Source organism: Pteronotus mesoamericanus, unplaced genomic scaffold, assembly GCF_021234165.1.
Source record: "Pteronotus mesoamericanus isolate MK-2021 breed Mesoamerican mustached bat unplaced genomic scaffold, CSHL_Meso_final contig_27, whole genome shotgun sequence".
In the NCBI taxonomy this organism is placed as follows: Eukaryota; Metazoa; Chordata; class Mammalia; order Chiroptera; family Mormoopidae; genus Pteronotus; species Pteronotus mesoamericanus.
The window spans coordinates 22,878,311-22,894,574 of NW_026555115.1; the positions used below are offsets into that span (position 1 = coordinate 22,878,311).

At 34.3% G+C, this 16,264-nt stretch overlaps 1 protein-coding gene across 6 annotated transcripts in view; it reads left to right on the plus strand.

Annotated features, from left to right (window-relative positions):
- Positions 1 to 16,264, plus strand: part of ZNF148 (zinc finger protein 148) — a 183,336-nt gene that overhangs the window by 134,493 nt on the left and 32,579 nt on the right. For all 6 annotated transcript variants that reach the window (XM_054575177.1, XM_054575175.1, XM_054575180.1 and 3 more), the window contains 2 exons: positions 6,720 to 6,845; positions 15,501 to 15,624. In XM_054575177.1, coding sequence (XP_054431152.1) covers positions 6,720 to 6,845; positions 15,501 to 15,624 — 250 coding nt within the window. The remainder of the gene's footprint in view (positions 1 to 6,719; positions 6,846 to 15,500; positions 15,625 to 16,264) is intronic.

The following is a 16,264-nucleotide window of genomic DNA, read 5'->3' on the forward strand; positions in this document are numbered from 1 at the left end:
TCAGCTGCCCCATCGTATTTTCCTGAATCACATTGACAGTCTGAAATCTCTTCCCTTTCAAGGTGATTTTAGTTTGGGGAAAAGCCAGAAGTCACAGGGCACCAAATGGGCTGTAAGGGAGCTGAGTCCCCTGGGTGATTTGATGTTTCGCCAAAAAACTCTGCACCAGACGTGATGCATGAGCGGGCACATTTTTGTGATGAAGCTGCCAGTCACCAGTTGCCCATAAAGGCAGCCTTCTGAATCATCCAATAGTTTCCTCAGGGGAATATTCAAGCTTAACACAAAATTTGATGCAGAATTGTTTCTCTACTTGCTCAGCCATTTTGACTGGACAGCCACACAGTACCCATGCTCACTCAACAGCACCTACTGCCTCCACTGACCAGTACAGTGAAGCTGTCATTGTTCATGCATTCCAGTCTACTCTCCTTGGCTGTCAGCTTACATTGATATTACGCAAACCCTTCTTGTTATACTAACAATGATTTGAACTTTTTCCATATATAGATCTTGTATATGTGTATATATGTGTGTGTGTGTGTGTGTGTTGCAGTTATCTTTTCTACTCTGATTTGTCTTTTTTACTCTTTTGATAAACAAATTAATATTAATAAAGTTTAATTTGTAAGTCCTTTCTTTTGGTTGGTGTTTTGTGTATATCCTGTTTAAGAATCCTCTGCCTACTCCAAGGTCATGAAGATATATTCCTTTGTTTTAGAAGCCTCTTTTTTTTTTTTCTTCTCCCATTTAAGTGCATAGTCCATTTGGAATTGGTTTTTGCTCTTGTGAGATAAGGGTATTTATTTGATGGTTTTTTTCCCCCTGCTAATCCGTAGAAATTTTTTCAGTTTTACTTTGCTGACTTAATGTTTCAGTTCTTAGAACAATTTAATATATTAAGATGATAAATAGATTTTTCTTTGATTAATACTAGGGATTTATATTAAGACTGGACTTAAAATAGCTTTTTAAAATTATAAAGTAACATAACTTGTTTGAGAAAATGTAAAAAAAAATTAAAAAAATAGAGAAGAAAAAAATTGCTGTGATTTTACTACTCTTGGATAATTACTACTAACATTTCATTGTTAGCATTTTAGTATTTCCTTATTTGTCTTTCTGTGTATGTATTTGCATATTCGTATAAAATTTTTTGCATGCATATGTGTTTGTATAGAATTGTACAAGTATTTTTATCTACATGAGTCATATCTGTTTATCAAAGCATGAGCATTTCACTGTCATTAATATTCAGAAGATTTGTAACTGTATAATGTTGTATAGCTGTATTGTAATTTATCTCGCTATTTATTATTGAATACTAGACTTATTAGACTACACATTTTTTTACTGTCATATAAATAATATTGTGATGTTATATGTTGAATTTGTTGTCATGTGATTATTTCTTTAGCTTAGTTTTTTTTTTTTTAAGTTCTTGGTCTATACTGGTATATAATTTGGTATATAATTTGTAACCCATAAAAGTTGACCAGTTCTTCCTTTGGGTAGAGTGTCAGACTCCCAAGTTAATATTTTATAAATGATCCAGAGTAGGAGTGTGACCTACAGTTTCTAGATTTGTATGTGACACTGAGAAAAACACCCGGAGTTGGTTTTGGGATGGAAGTGGAGAAGAAAAAAGAAAAGTTGTCTTTAGATAGGAGACTGGGATAATAGAGCATATTGAAAGGGAAAGATATTTTTAGCAAAGGAATTATACATTTGTAATTGTGTAATAACTGTAAGTATTTGTGTAGAATTGGAAGTTTTCAGGGTGCTTTTTATGTAATCTCATTTGATATTTTGATGTGTATGTGTTGGATATTACTGCTGCCACTAATTCATAATGAGGAAATGATTTTAATAAGTAGCATCAAGAATCTACTATATACTGCTGTGTACTGTAGATGATGCTTTATGTATGTAATCTTTTTTATTTTATGTCTATAGAAATTCCGCAAGTTAAAATTCCTGTATTTTACAAGTGGGAAGAAGTTCCAAGTGATTAAAATGTAATTAATCAGCCTCACTGCTACTATTACTATTTGGAATTAGATTGCGTTTCATTTAACTGCAACCTGTGCTTTGTTTTGCTTTGCCATCTACTACTTCAGGAAGCCAGGTGTATTCAGATAGTAACTGGAAGAGGTGGGATTGAAATTCTCAAGTCTTAATGTTTCACATAAATATTACTGGTGTTTTGTCCACTTTGTTATTTTTAAAATTATTTTCCTTTAGTAGTAGATGTTAGAGAATGGCTAGAAATTTTTTGCCCATTCTGGTAGTAACCAAACTATAGTTCATGCATATATGGAAAAATAAAGTGTTCATGCAAAAATAATTTTAAAATAATTTTGAATAATTTAGATTTATTAAGATGCAGTTATTACTGTAACTGGATTGTTATTACTAACACTGGATTAAAAAATAGAAGATCCTGATTAAAATCCTAGTTTTGAAATTTAGTAGCTTTGGTAAGACACTTTAACTCCTTGAAGTTTTAGTTTTCTAACTGGTAACATAGGATAAAAAGTAATTCACAGATTGCAGTAGTTAGGATCAGAGTTGCTGGATTTGGAAGATTTGTTTAAATTTTGGTTTCCCCTCTTAATGGGATTTTAGATAAGTAACTTTTGTGGGCCTTATTTTTCTTTTCTTTTACGATGGGATGAAAATAACTAACCTCATAGTGTTGTTACTGTAGGATTAAATGCAATAGGGTACAGGCTAGAGACCACGAACCTCACTCCCGCTCCCCCCACCCTCCCCAACTTCCCTATCCACTGTCTTCTATTTGGTTAAGGACAAATACTACTGTCAAGTGACCTAGGTCTTGTCTTTTCTAAGAAAGTCATAGGATCTTCTCCTGTTCATTAGGTTTTCTTTTAATTTTGTTGATGCCAGAGACCCTATATTTAGAATGTGTTCTCAGTTTCTAGAGTTATGCTCTATACATATTAGAATCTCAGTAAATTTAAAGCTTTTGTTGTGTTATTTAAACTGAATTTATACATAGTAGGCACTTAATAGCAGGTAAATGAATAAGTGAATGAACGCTGTTATGGAAAATACCGAAGAAGAGTATCTTATCTTCAGATATCAAGATAATATGTAGGTACCTGAATTAGCTTAATATAAAAGTAGGATAATTTTTTATTGAATTTATTGAGGTGACATTGGCTAATAAAATTACATAGGTTTCAAGTGTAAAATTCTATAATATGTCATCTGTATATTGTATTGTGTTTACCATCTGAAGTTAAGCCTCCTTCCCTCACTGTTTATAACCTCTTTACTCTCTTCTGTCTTTCCCCATCCTCCCTTACCCCTGGTAATAACGTTGCTGTTTTCTGTGTCTATGAGGTAGTTGGTGTGGGGTTTTGTTTGTTTGTTTGTTTGTTTGTTTTTTGCTTAATCCCTTCACCTTTTTCACCCAACCCCCACCGCCAACTCAGGATGATTTTTTATTATTGAGCCAGAAATAGTGAAGTAAGCCTTGAAAAATAAAGAATTATTCTGCATTCTGGGCTTGACTTATTAGTGATTAGAATCAAGGGAAAGAGTCTTTTTATATGGAGAGCCCTCTTTATGTTTAAGGTTGGGAAAATAAAAACAGAGAAAGGTCAAAAAAGAGAAAAACATCAGAATAATTATGAGATGTACTTTAGAACTAGCAAGAAAGGACCAGCTTTGACTGTGGCAAGGGATGAGGAAGCATTAACACTGTAGGACTCAGGTCTTCTAAGGATGCTGGGGAAGAAGTTTGATGAGTATAGAGGGTAGATAAGACATGAAAGCCATGTCCGACTTCTTCCCTAGTCTCAAAGTGGGAGACCCAGAGAGAGCTTCACTTGGTGGATGAGTCTTAGAGTTTTAGGTGTAGAAGGAATGTCTGGGTTGCTCTGGACGGTTAGCTCAGTTGGTTAGAGTGTCATCCTGACATCCCAAGGTTGTGGGTTTAGTCCCTGGTCAGGACACATAAAAGAATCAACCAGTGAATGCGTATGTAAGTAAAACAACAAGCTGATGTTTTTCTCTCTCCCTTCCTCCCTCCATGTCTTTCTCTCTTTCCCCTTCCTCCTTTTAAAAAAATAAGTAAAAAACATTTTTAAAAGCCTGGGTTTACTCAGATCTTATGAAAGAAGGATGGGTAGTGTGATTGACAATGTTGATGGTATTTCTGGTTTGGTAGTGTGAGACAGGCATTGAAATTTATCTCTCAAATGTAGGCACAAGGTTTCAAGTGGGACTAGGTAAAATAGTAAAGTGATGGGGAAGAAATAAAAGGTTTAATTTTGATTTTGTTTTTAAAAAATTTAACCTACTTCCTAGTTTATTGGTTTTCATGATGCTTTAGTAAATATGTTTTAAAAATCCAGCAAACCAGTCTTTTCAAATACTATACATCTATATATACTTTATTGCTTAATTATGTTTCAGTTTATTTAGGTGAAAAGTAACACTGAGAACTTGATTTCCTTTTAAAGACAGTTCTCAGTGAAAGAGTAGATAACTTAGGGATGAATTATTGTCTTTCTTGCTATGCTCATTTTTTCATGTATTTATAGGTTATAGTCTTCCTTGGGCCAAAGAAGGCTTAAGTTTCCCCAGATTTTTTGTAACTAATTTTTTATAACTGTCCTATTATTACACCTATCGCTTTATGTTTTTGGATTTCCTGACATCTTTTCTAAGCACTTGAGGCTGGACCATATACTTTACTGTGTGGTTGGTTATGTATAGAGGAGATTCCATTTATGAATGATAAGCCTGTTGGAGCGTCTAAAAATTTAACTTGCTATGTGCCTAATGCTTTGATCCATTGATATTTCTAGGTTTGTGTTTGTGTTTTCCCAATGTATAAAGTATTCCTTATTTTTGAAAATGCAAGGAGTAATACGATCACTTTCTATATACGTGGAAATAACTAAAAGGTTCAGATACATGTGTTAACCTTTTTCACTGCATATAAAGGCACTTTTTAAAATTTGTAAATAACCGCTAATTACAGAACTCATTTGTGCATTTGTCTTACACTCCACTTGACACCTTTACTAAAACAACTTTCCCTGTTTCTTATTGCCACATGCTGCATTCTCATGATTTCTTTGCAATCTATAAGCTGACAGAAATGTTGGAACTACTTTAGTGCCACTGCAAAATAGGACAGAGCAGTTCAACAGATACCTAGATGGTCTGTTATCATTTCTCCGTGTCTCATGCACAGCCCGAGTATGTCACTTTTGGTTACCATCACTCCAGATGGTAACATGTCTCTATGTTCCAAATAATGATACCAAAAGAAGCCATAAAGAATGGTCACTGGTGTTACTCTATAACTGATGGAATTACTAACTGAATAATCATTTAAGTCACATTTTGGTGTCAAGGTTCTTCTTGATTTGCGATTCTCATACTGCCTACATTCCAGGAATTTATGAAAGCTTTCAGTTCCTTATTCTGTTAGTCTGAAATCCCTGGCTTATGTTGCATTTTCTTCATGAACTCCTTCCACACAGCTGTGTCTTCGAACTTTACACTATGAATGTAAGATGCTTATAATGTTTTGCATCTGTTTTAGTGTATTTTTTAAAAATGTAGTCATTAGCACATTTTGCTTCCTGGATTATTATCAAGCATTTTTCCAAAAAATCTTATGTGCAACATAAATTTATTTCTCAGTTCTGGAGGTTAGAAATCTGAAATCAGGGTGCTTGCATGGCAGGGTAAGGGCCCTCTTCCAGGTTGTCAACTTTTTGTTGGGTCCTCACATGGTGCAAGGGTCAAATACTTTTAATGTATTTCATAGCTTGTTGAGTTGAAAGTTTCTTAGCTTTAAGATTCTTGTGTTTTTATTTCAAAGGTAGATTGTAAATGTAGCAGTAAGGGATGGATGACTCAGCACCATCAATTCCTTATAAGAATCGACACTACCATTAGTGACCTTAGAACCCTGGTGTATTTTTTTTTTTTTAGGACATACAACTCTTCATATCTGTGAGAACTGAAATCTGAAGATAGGTAATATTGTTGACATGTTAATGTTTCTTGTAGTATTTCTATAGTTACTGTGTAGTTAGCATCATGTCTTGTACATAGCAGCCAGCCTAAAACCATATGCAACTCCCTAAAATTATTGGGTGATGGTTTGTTTTAGAAGCCAGGAAAATACTGGCCAAAATAGTGTCAAAAGTGTGGTGCTTAAAGATAATTACATTTTTATTGTTTGTCTTACCTTTTAGAATTTTGTGTTGTTTTCCTGATATTTTTTAAATTGAGAGAAGAAAACCCATTGTGAAGTCTAAATACTCCTTCTTTCTTCCAATATTTTTCTGATATTTGGAATTTAACCCTTTTTTGTGAGTGCTTTTAACTTCAGCATCACTTTTCTTAAACGTGGGCGTGAAATTGATGTTACTGTCTTGACATCTGCTTTATTCTGGTAGGTCTTATAACCATCTTTTCCTAGGACTTCTTTTTTACCAGGTAAATGTTTGTAAAATCTTATTTTATCCCTTAGTTCATGTACTCCTGATTCTGATTTTTCAATTGTCTATTAATGAATTCTTCAGTGCACTATTTACTTGCTCACACATAGATTAGCATGGGAGCCACATGCTGTAGGGTTAGCAAAGGAGCAAAGGATTAAACATGCAATGGCTTTTTGTCACAATGGACTTTTCTAAAATTGACTCCTTTTTTTTTTTTAACAGATAAGTGTAAAGCAGGAAATTACTTTTACTGATGTATCTGAGCAACTGATGAGAGACAAAAAACAAATCAGAGAGCCAGTAGACTTACAGAAAAAGAAGAAACGGAAACAACGTTCTCCTGCAAAAGTAAGAGCATCTATTAAGGTGGTGGCCCCTAACCTATTAATCCCAAACAATTGGTTAATCTTATGGGTGGCACCTGACTGGACAATAGAGCAGATGTAGAAAGTATCACATGGCTTAGTAGAGTTGGAATGTTGCATCAGCCTCATCAGGAGGAGGGGACGCATGCCTGCATGGCGGTGGTGGGCCATTGCTTTCCACTTTTTCACTTCTCTTTCACCGTGTCTTTTTTCTAAAAACAAACTTTTCTTTCCCTGTCTCTCTCTTTTCTTTAAAAACTGGCAGATGGTATGCAGTGAGTGTCTGGCTTTTCATTCATATTAATTTTACTTATCTTAATATGGTTTTAGGAAAATTCAATTATTCATCAGGAAAAAGCTGTGGAATATCTGTATTAGACTAGAAAGCAAGTGTCATGAGGGCAGGGACTTATTTTACCCACAGGTATATCCCAAGATCCTGGAATAGTAGGCATAATGCAATAGAGAGACAATAAATACTTTTTGGGTGACTGAATGGATTAGTAAGTAAGCAAGTGACCCAATAAGCATTATTAGGAATTGCCTGCTTTTCTCCCTCCTTTAGTACAGTAATAGTTATCTATTGATACTCCTATAGAATCTGTGAACTCCTGTTTTCTTCCCTCATATAAGGAAAACAGGCTTTTTTAAAAAAGATCATATGACCTGTTATTTTGATGGCTAATTGATTTTGCCTTTGTGATTTAAATTATAATTATCATTATTAATATATTTTGTATGCTTTTGGACACAGTGGTGCATTGGAGCCAGCTAGTACTGGCTTGCCAGGGCTGATTGCTAAGATTGCAGGAACTTTGCAAGTCAGCACTAAAACCACTGGTAGCTTAAAAGTAGCGATGGTGAGACTATTTACTCTATGGAAATCAGTAAAACCTTCCCAATCCCCTGACTTCTTAACTTGTTCTTAAACATTTACCCACATACCACTGCTTTTGGCATACACAAGTGTGTGTTATAGAAAAGATTGAGAAATACAGAGACTAAAATAACCTATAGTCATGTTGTCTAGAGATACATTCCTTAATTTTCTGCCATACTCACTTAGTGTCTTCAGATTTGTAGATGAATAGGACTTCCAGATTTTTAACTCTTGAAATGTGTGTAAGTTATTTTTACGTGTAAAGTTATTAATGTTTTTTATAAAGATATTAGCTGCACAATATTCTTTAGAAATATCACATATTCAATGATTGCTGTATTGTTGGAAAGTCGTATTCTCTTTGCCTTCATTTTAAATCATGCTGCACTTAAAACAGTTGTATAGAGATATTTGTATACTACTGAATCAAAGGGAATGAACTTTTAAAAAGGTTTCTTGATAATATTACTCATTCCAGAAAAATTATACCAGTTGCTGCCTGCAGTGACCTACGGAGTGTCTGTCCACACTCTCATCAGCCTGGAGTGTGGGACTTTGCTTTTTGTGTAGCTTAAAATGGGTGTCTCAGTATAGTTTAAATTTTAATTCCTTTAGCTACTAGCTATACTAAATTTAAAAAAAATAATAATTATTGGCATTTTATATTTCATGTTTTCTGAAACCCTCCTTCCTCTTTTCTAGGAGTTAATGTTTTTCTGAGCAATTTATGTGATACTTATTGTTTGTTTTTTTTCCATTAACAAATAAATCAGGTTCTTCATTAAAGAACCATACCAGGTTTGGAGGAAAAAATTAATTTCTAAAATGGTTTGTGATAGTAATTATGTTACTTTGGGTTCACTGGTGATCTATGAGAAATTTATTTCAAGTCTAAAAACAAATACATGTAAGGTCTACATTTTCTTTGATATTTTATTGTCATGTTTTTCTTGTACTATTCTTCACTGTAATGTATTCTGAAATACTGACTAAAACTCCTACTATTATCTTTCAGTAGAGTGTTATTTGATAATATGTTCTAGGTGGTTTGTGAGTACAGAGATCAGATTTTTACAGTGTTTAAGCTATTTTGCTTTCTTAGATAGTTAAATTCCTTTATAATGTATTATATTTCTAAAGGTATTATTTAAGTATTTATGTATCTCTGTAGTTGCTAGAAGGAAGATTTGGCCTAGTCTAAGTATATTTTATATAAGAAAATATTTTGGGGCAGTCTTTTTAAGGAATCCTTAGAGGAGGGTGAAATGACCAGGAATACTGTGTGGCAGACAGGATCTCAGAATAACAACAAGTATTTTTAAACTGTTTTGACATGTTACATGTAATGGGATGGGAGTGGTTGTGGACTGTTTTTAACATAGGTCTGCAGTCTCCAGATGAATGGTTTTTGTGTCTGGAGTTTTAGAACTATGAGGCATAATCAGTGAGTTATTCCACATTTTCTCAGGCCTGTGTTTAAAAATTCATACTTCTGATTTTTCATTAAATTCTTTCTGCCCTTTTGTATGGAGAGCAGGAAAAGCTTATTTCACATTTATAAATCAATGTGTTGCTTGTTTTAAATTCCTTAAAACCAACTTAAAACTTATCAGAGAATTTTAACTTATTATACTTAGAAGTCTCTACTCTCCCCCAGCATCTTCCCAAAATCTTGAATTTTTCCATTATGAATAGTTTTAATGTGTTGTCACCATTGAGTCATATTAGATTGGGGATCTGTACAGGAAATATAACTAAAGTAATGTGATAGACTTTAAGTAAAAATATCAGAGCTTATAATATCCATATAAATGTGGCTCCCTTCAAGATGAGCATTGTGATGTGAAGTTCTGTATTGTTAGATCACCTTTAGCTGCTATGGGTTTTAATCAATAATTGCTTTCTGAGCCTTTGTCATATGGCAAAGCCTAGTTGTCTTATGGTAGATTTGATACTTGAAAGTTGCCAAAATACATTTGGCATCATGTCTGTAGAAGAAGAGGCTAATCAAGCTAGGGAATGTTATCTAGATCAAGTTATTTGATACTGTCATGGAGTAAGCTGTTTTATGAAAGTAAGTTTTTTGCATAATAAAAGCATGTCACTTTTAAATGTCAAATTTAATTTTATTTTAACCACTTTGGTGGAAATCTTTAATGTGTTGTTCTCTTTTTAAATATAGTGCATTTGAACATGACTCAGCTTTAATGTTTTAGGGTTAATGTTGAAAACATTTTTTTAAAATACTGTATGTATTGTAATGAAGCCCTCTGGGAGGACCGAGATACTAGGGCTTTCCCCCACTTACACTGAAAACTCCTTACTGCTAAGTTCGCCCTCCCTTGCTCCCCCCCCCTCTTTCTTTCTTTTTTTAAAAAAAGATTTTATTTATTTTTTTCCAGAGAGAGGGGAAGGGAGGGAAAAAGAGAAGGAGAGGAACATTAATGTGTGGTTGCCTCTTGTGTGCCCGCTAGTAGGGACCTGGCCTGCAACCCAGGCATGTGCTGAGACTGGGAATCAAACGCGCAACCCTTTGGTTTGCAGATTGGCACTCAGTCGACTGAGCTACACCAGCCCGGGCTCAGATTTTATTCCTTGACTGCTTATAATAGCTTACCTTAATGACATAGTATTCAGTTTTACATTGCTATACCTATATGGCCACTTCACATTCCATTCCATTGTCCCTTTGAGTCTATTTTTGTTTTGTTGTGGATTAGGACTACAGAGCACTAAAGTTATTAGAGATGTATGAAGAGTCTCAGTAGACTTCATTCTGGCTCAGTGCATTCATGTCAGTGGTTGTCCATCCTGGCTCTGCATTAGAGTCACTTGTAGAGCTTGTCCAGTTATGAATACCCAGGCCCCATCAGTAGAGATTCTTATTCAGAGGATTTCCCATTATATATTAAAGAGTTCAGGGTGATTGTGATTTATATTTAAGCTTAAGAATTTCAAGCCTTGATACTACAAGTTTTGGGAGAAATAAAGTATTATCACCTGACTTTGCTATTAACTTATTAGGCGATTAGAAGATGATTTTTCCACCACAGAAGATTTTATGAGGGTTGTTGAGTTAATATTGATGAACTCGAAGAATCCTTTTCAGTAAAATATAACGATATTGTCTTAATATTGTATATATATTATACTTCTTTCAAACTCTCTAGCAATTGAATGAAATAGAGCACAGGATACTTTTTAATAACTTCTCCTTATTTTGAGATGTATCTCCTTTTTCATTCTGTCAGCAAATAATTTTTGTGTCTGATATGCCAGGATCTCTTTCTGAATAAAAGAACTGGGTTTGTTTGTTATAACACTCTAGGTGTTCTGAATAGAAATTAATTATTCAAAGTTATGCTGAACTCAGGAAGAGCATATTCCACAAGTCAAATAGATTTTAAATCATGTAAAGAATTCTTTTCTGACAATTTATTATATACCGTTGGTTCCCAGAAAAGATTTGTGATTTTGATATCAAAAAGATTTAAAGTTAAATGATATAAAATGAGGAAAATTGAGTTAAAAGCAGCAGAGAAATAGATACCCTAGGCATGTGTCATACTTTGTCCTGTATGCAGATGTGATTGTGGAAGAAGTGACTTTGAAGGTGAAGTACTGATGTATGAGACTGGGGGGAGGGTGCGCGGTAGATATAGGGAATAATACGTGAGAGAAAAATGAAGGAGAAAATGAGTAAAAGAAGGTATTACTATTTTATTTATCCAACCTTCCCATGGAGTTGTAGTTTCTGAGTAAATCATTTTTTCACAGAACTATTTTATTAAAAATATTTTGATGTATATCTTTCTTTAAAAAATATGACATACTTCTTTGCCTGCTTTTTAGAAAACATGAGAGAAATAGCCTTTTCTAAAACTCAGGGTTGTTATAATGAACATCACTTATTGTACCATGCTTAAGATTCGTGTATTTTGTGTTCTGGCACTGTCAAAAGCTTGCCATTCAAAAACAAATTTTGGTAATATGTAAAATCTAATATTGAGAAACAACAAAAATCCTGAAGAAACAAAGTAAGTGACAATGTGAGGATGGGATCTTAGAGTTAACCAGGAGAGTAAAAATGAAGTGGCCATTGCCCTTGATGACTTGGTTATTTTGTTGTATGACTTTTGGGTTATACTGTTCTTCCATCTCTAGATGGATTGAACCCTCCTCTGCCTTTTAAGAGGGCAAAACTTTCTGACTGAGGGATGTCATATGTCCGTTACTCAGTGGCTGTGACCTTTGAGGACTGAAAAATCTCTGGAATGAATAGGTAGAGCTTAGTGCTTTGCCTGACTAAAGTTGGTTGTCTATTATTGTTGTGGGTGTTACTATTATTATTCCTTACCAGAGGACATGCTTATTGATTTTAGAGAGAGGGAAAGAGAGAAAGAGGGAGAGAAACATCAGTGTGAGAGAGAAACATTGACTGGCTGTCTCTCCTGTGCACCCGGACTAGGGACCTAATCTGCAACATAGGCATGTGCCTTCACCAGTTACCAAACCCACAACTTTTTGGTTTACAGGATGATGTTCCAACCAAGTGAGCTGCAGTGGCGAGGGCAAAGTCGGTATATTGTTTATGGTTACCATCACTATATTTATAGGCAGTTAGGGGAGAACACATTTGGCTCAGAATAAAAACATACCTGCTAATGGACCATGAGCTAAAGAGAACAGATTAGTTGAGTTCCATTTGATACTGAATTTTTTTACTGTAAAATTCTGTCTTAAATTTATTAAACAATTAAAAAATCAAATACGTTGAGTATTATTTAGACTATTAGGAATTTTGCCATTCTTGATAAAGCTTGATTGCTTGGCTTTATAATATACCATATATCTTCAAAAGTATCAGTGACAGGAGACAAGATAAATCATGTAGAGATATAGGAGGCACCTCAGAATTTAAACTTTGAAATTTCAGATTCTTCAGTTGTAATGTTCATATGTTGAAGGGAAAAAGAGAACCAGAAATATTTTATGATACTAGTAGCAGGTAAGACAGCTAATGTCTAAGGTAAATGCACTTCACTTAACTGGTAGATCACATTCTATGGAAAGGTCTTCAAAAAGGGGATGTGAACAAGAGAAAAGGAGACAACCTGATACCAAGGAAGAAAATTTTGCCTGCATTGATTTGCCATTTCTGTTCCACTAAGGGACTTGGTTCATTGCATACTCACCTCTCTCTGGCACTGCTTAGTGACTTTGAAAAACTGAAAAGTGTGTTACTTCTTGTAAAACGTTTGAAAAAAAATAAAGTGTTAAGCTTGTGAGAATGTTTGGTATGCATAGCAGGTGGCTACATCAATAGACATGTGTAACATCTTACTGTGTTCCTGACACTTTGGGACATTGGCTTTATAGTGGTGAGTAAAACACAAAGTCAAGTAGTTATGTTTAAAACAGATTACAAATGGCAAGAGCCACTGATGGTCTTCTGAGGCGAGAGGAATTTTACTTTGTGTCCTTTTATGCAAAGATGTTTGTTACTCTAGCCTAAAAAGAAAAAAATGAAAATTAAATATAAAATGCCTAAGAATTTGATTTTTCTGTCTTTGAACTTTATAAATATGCTAGATTTTTTTTTAGTCTGCTATTCACAAGCCAGTGTTAGCTGTTTCATCCATAAAATCCACCTCAAATAAAGGCTTGAATCCACAATGAAAGGCAGCATTACCTCTAGTGACAGAAAACAATGACCTAGAACTCCACTGTTCATAAAAGGGCTTTGTACAGTCAAGATTACATCCGTTTCACATTCAGTAACTTGGGCCAGATTTGTTTCTCACAGAGCCTTTCCTTGCAGTTGCTGTGCCACAGAAAACTATTGAGCTGCCATGTTTTGGGGGCACATAGCTCTTATTTAGCAATACATGTGAAAAAAATACCTGGTACTATATTGTTTTTAGTTCTGCTTTATATAACATGTTTAATGTCTTTTTGTTTTTTATGTTAGAAATATTTTGTATCATATTTTAAAACTTTTTTTTTTTTTTTTTTTTTTGCGCACAGTGTTAACTTGCATATTATTTTGTGATTTTGAAACGTTGAAAAAATTTTTAAACTGACTGGCCAGAGATGAAACTTTTCATTCTCACTGATTGACTCTCTTTAGGAAGCCGTGACTCCCACTTCCATTTGCCTGCCAAATGTTTCCCTTTGACTTTGGTGCACAGGCTTTGAAGCATTGTTGACCACATTGGCAGTTTGCCCTGAACCCAAAGCCCTGTATAATTTGTGTAATAATTACCACTGCTTTATATACAGTATAGGTGAATTGTCTTCCTAAATTTAAAGTAAAAAATAAAAATTTTTTTTAATTAAATCTTTTTTTTCTTACCTATTCCTCTTTTCTAGGGTGGAGAAGGGGTCATAGTGTGCATTTACAGACCCTGATCAGTTTCCAAGGACTTTGTATTTTTTAAGATGTTCCCTAGATTTCTCTGCCTGTGTGGGACACAGTTTCTTAGCTCCCCTCCATATGCCCCCAACTCTGATATTGTTTGCCTCTCACTTGCCATTTTCCTCTTGATCTTATTTCCTAGTTTTATATGCTTTGAATCATACTCTGCCGTCCTTCTTCGCTCCTCAATAATGAGAAAAGGGATCATTGATCATTTTCACTCTGCCACTTGTCTGATGAGCAAGACAGTTTAATGTTGCAGTTTAACAAATGGTCAATAAATTGGAATACGTGAAGCCTAAATGTGCCTTCTCTCTGGCACTGTCCACGCCAGGCCCTCAGTGTTCTCAGCCTAAGAAGCCCAAGAAGATAAGGTTGACTTCTTTGTCACCTTTCTTTCCCATACCCACTCGTTTATTTATTCAGCAAATATTTTTAGGAATATTCTTAATAATTTAGTAGTCCTAAAATAATAACCTTAGCGATCCAGGACTGGTCCAAACCAGACTCTAAATTCTGTCCTAGGATGACTTGAAAACTTTGTTTTCTGGTCAAAGGAAGAAAATGTAATAGGCAAGCATTTATGAGGTTTAAAAAAGTGTTTTAAGTATGTTCAATGTAAAGTCTCTCGACTTATCTCCCATCTGCCAGATTCCCCAGCTGTTACAACTGAGGTTATGTACATTTTATGTACACCCTTTAAAATAGTTTTTATGTATATACAAACAAATATATATGTACACACACACATCCTCTATGTACTCTCTTGTTGACAAAAAGTAGAAAAATTATATACTGGATTCTAAACTTTGCTTTTTTTACTTAATAAACCCCAGACCTCTTTCCATATAAGTATATAGAGAGCTTTCTCACTTTACATGATAACCACATGATATTAAATATATTAATTTTCTATGATTTATTTCTGTGATTTATTTAACCAGTCCTATACTGATTGATATTTACACTATGTCTAAAACATAAGACTTTTGTTCTGTGTATGTGAGAATTTGAAATTGAAAATAAAGCTATCTTCACACTAACAGAGGACACTCAGGGACTCTGTTAGACATTAGCTTTGGAGAGGAGGGGCAGAGTACTGAAATCTTACGTGACCAGCTTCCAAGGTTTTATTAGCGATCTGACCCATTCTGAGTCACACTGTTCTTTACAATTAACAATAATGTCATTCTAACAGCCTTTCCAAAATTATTTAGGAAAAAATTATTTTATAATCTTTGGTGAGCACTGTTTGCATCAAAAGACATTATCTTTTTTATAAATTAGTGTTACATTTTTAAAACTTCTTTCTTTTGTTTTTGCCTTTTTTTTTAAACTAGATTCTTACAATAAATGAGGATGGATCACTTGGTTTGAAAACCCCTAAATCTCACGTTTGTGAGCACTGCAATGCTGCCTTTAGAACGAACTATCACTTACAGAGACATGTCTTCATTCATACAGGTATTTCTTGATTTAAAATGGGCTTATGTCCATTAAAATTATCTTTGCTATTTTCATCTTTGTGTAAATGTCATTCATTCCTAAGACCATAGCTAACCTGGCATTTCAAATCAGAGATTTCATAAGGCCAGAATGTCAGACGGAGACCAAGAAAAACTTCAAATGAGAAAACAATTAGCACAGATGTGCTAAATTAATTAATCTTAATTGGACACTTACTTGGCTTAATGTGTTCTTTTTAGCTAGAGAAACAGTTAAAGAGTGTATTATTGAAAGCCTGTCAGCATTTATTTTTCTATGTATGATATCCAGATGGAGCTTGGAATATGAATTTGGGAATCAACTATAAAAAATGATAATTAAGAACATGAAGTTTTACAGAGCAGAACTAAAAGACTGATCACAGATCTTTGGGAAAACAGATTAAACCCGCAGATTGACTTAAGGGGGCACTGGGGAAGACAGTAAAGAGGTAGATTTGATGAACTAGGAAAATACAGTTGTCCCAGAAGCCAGAAGGAGAGAGAAGACCAAGGACGGTATGATCAACAATGGCACAACCTCTTGAGAGGATAGAGAAATCAGAAAAAAAAATTAGAATAAATAGCAAGGAGATAATGAATAGCTTTTTAAGAAAGTA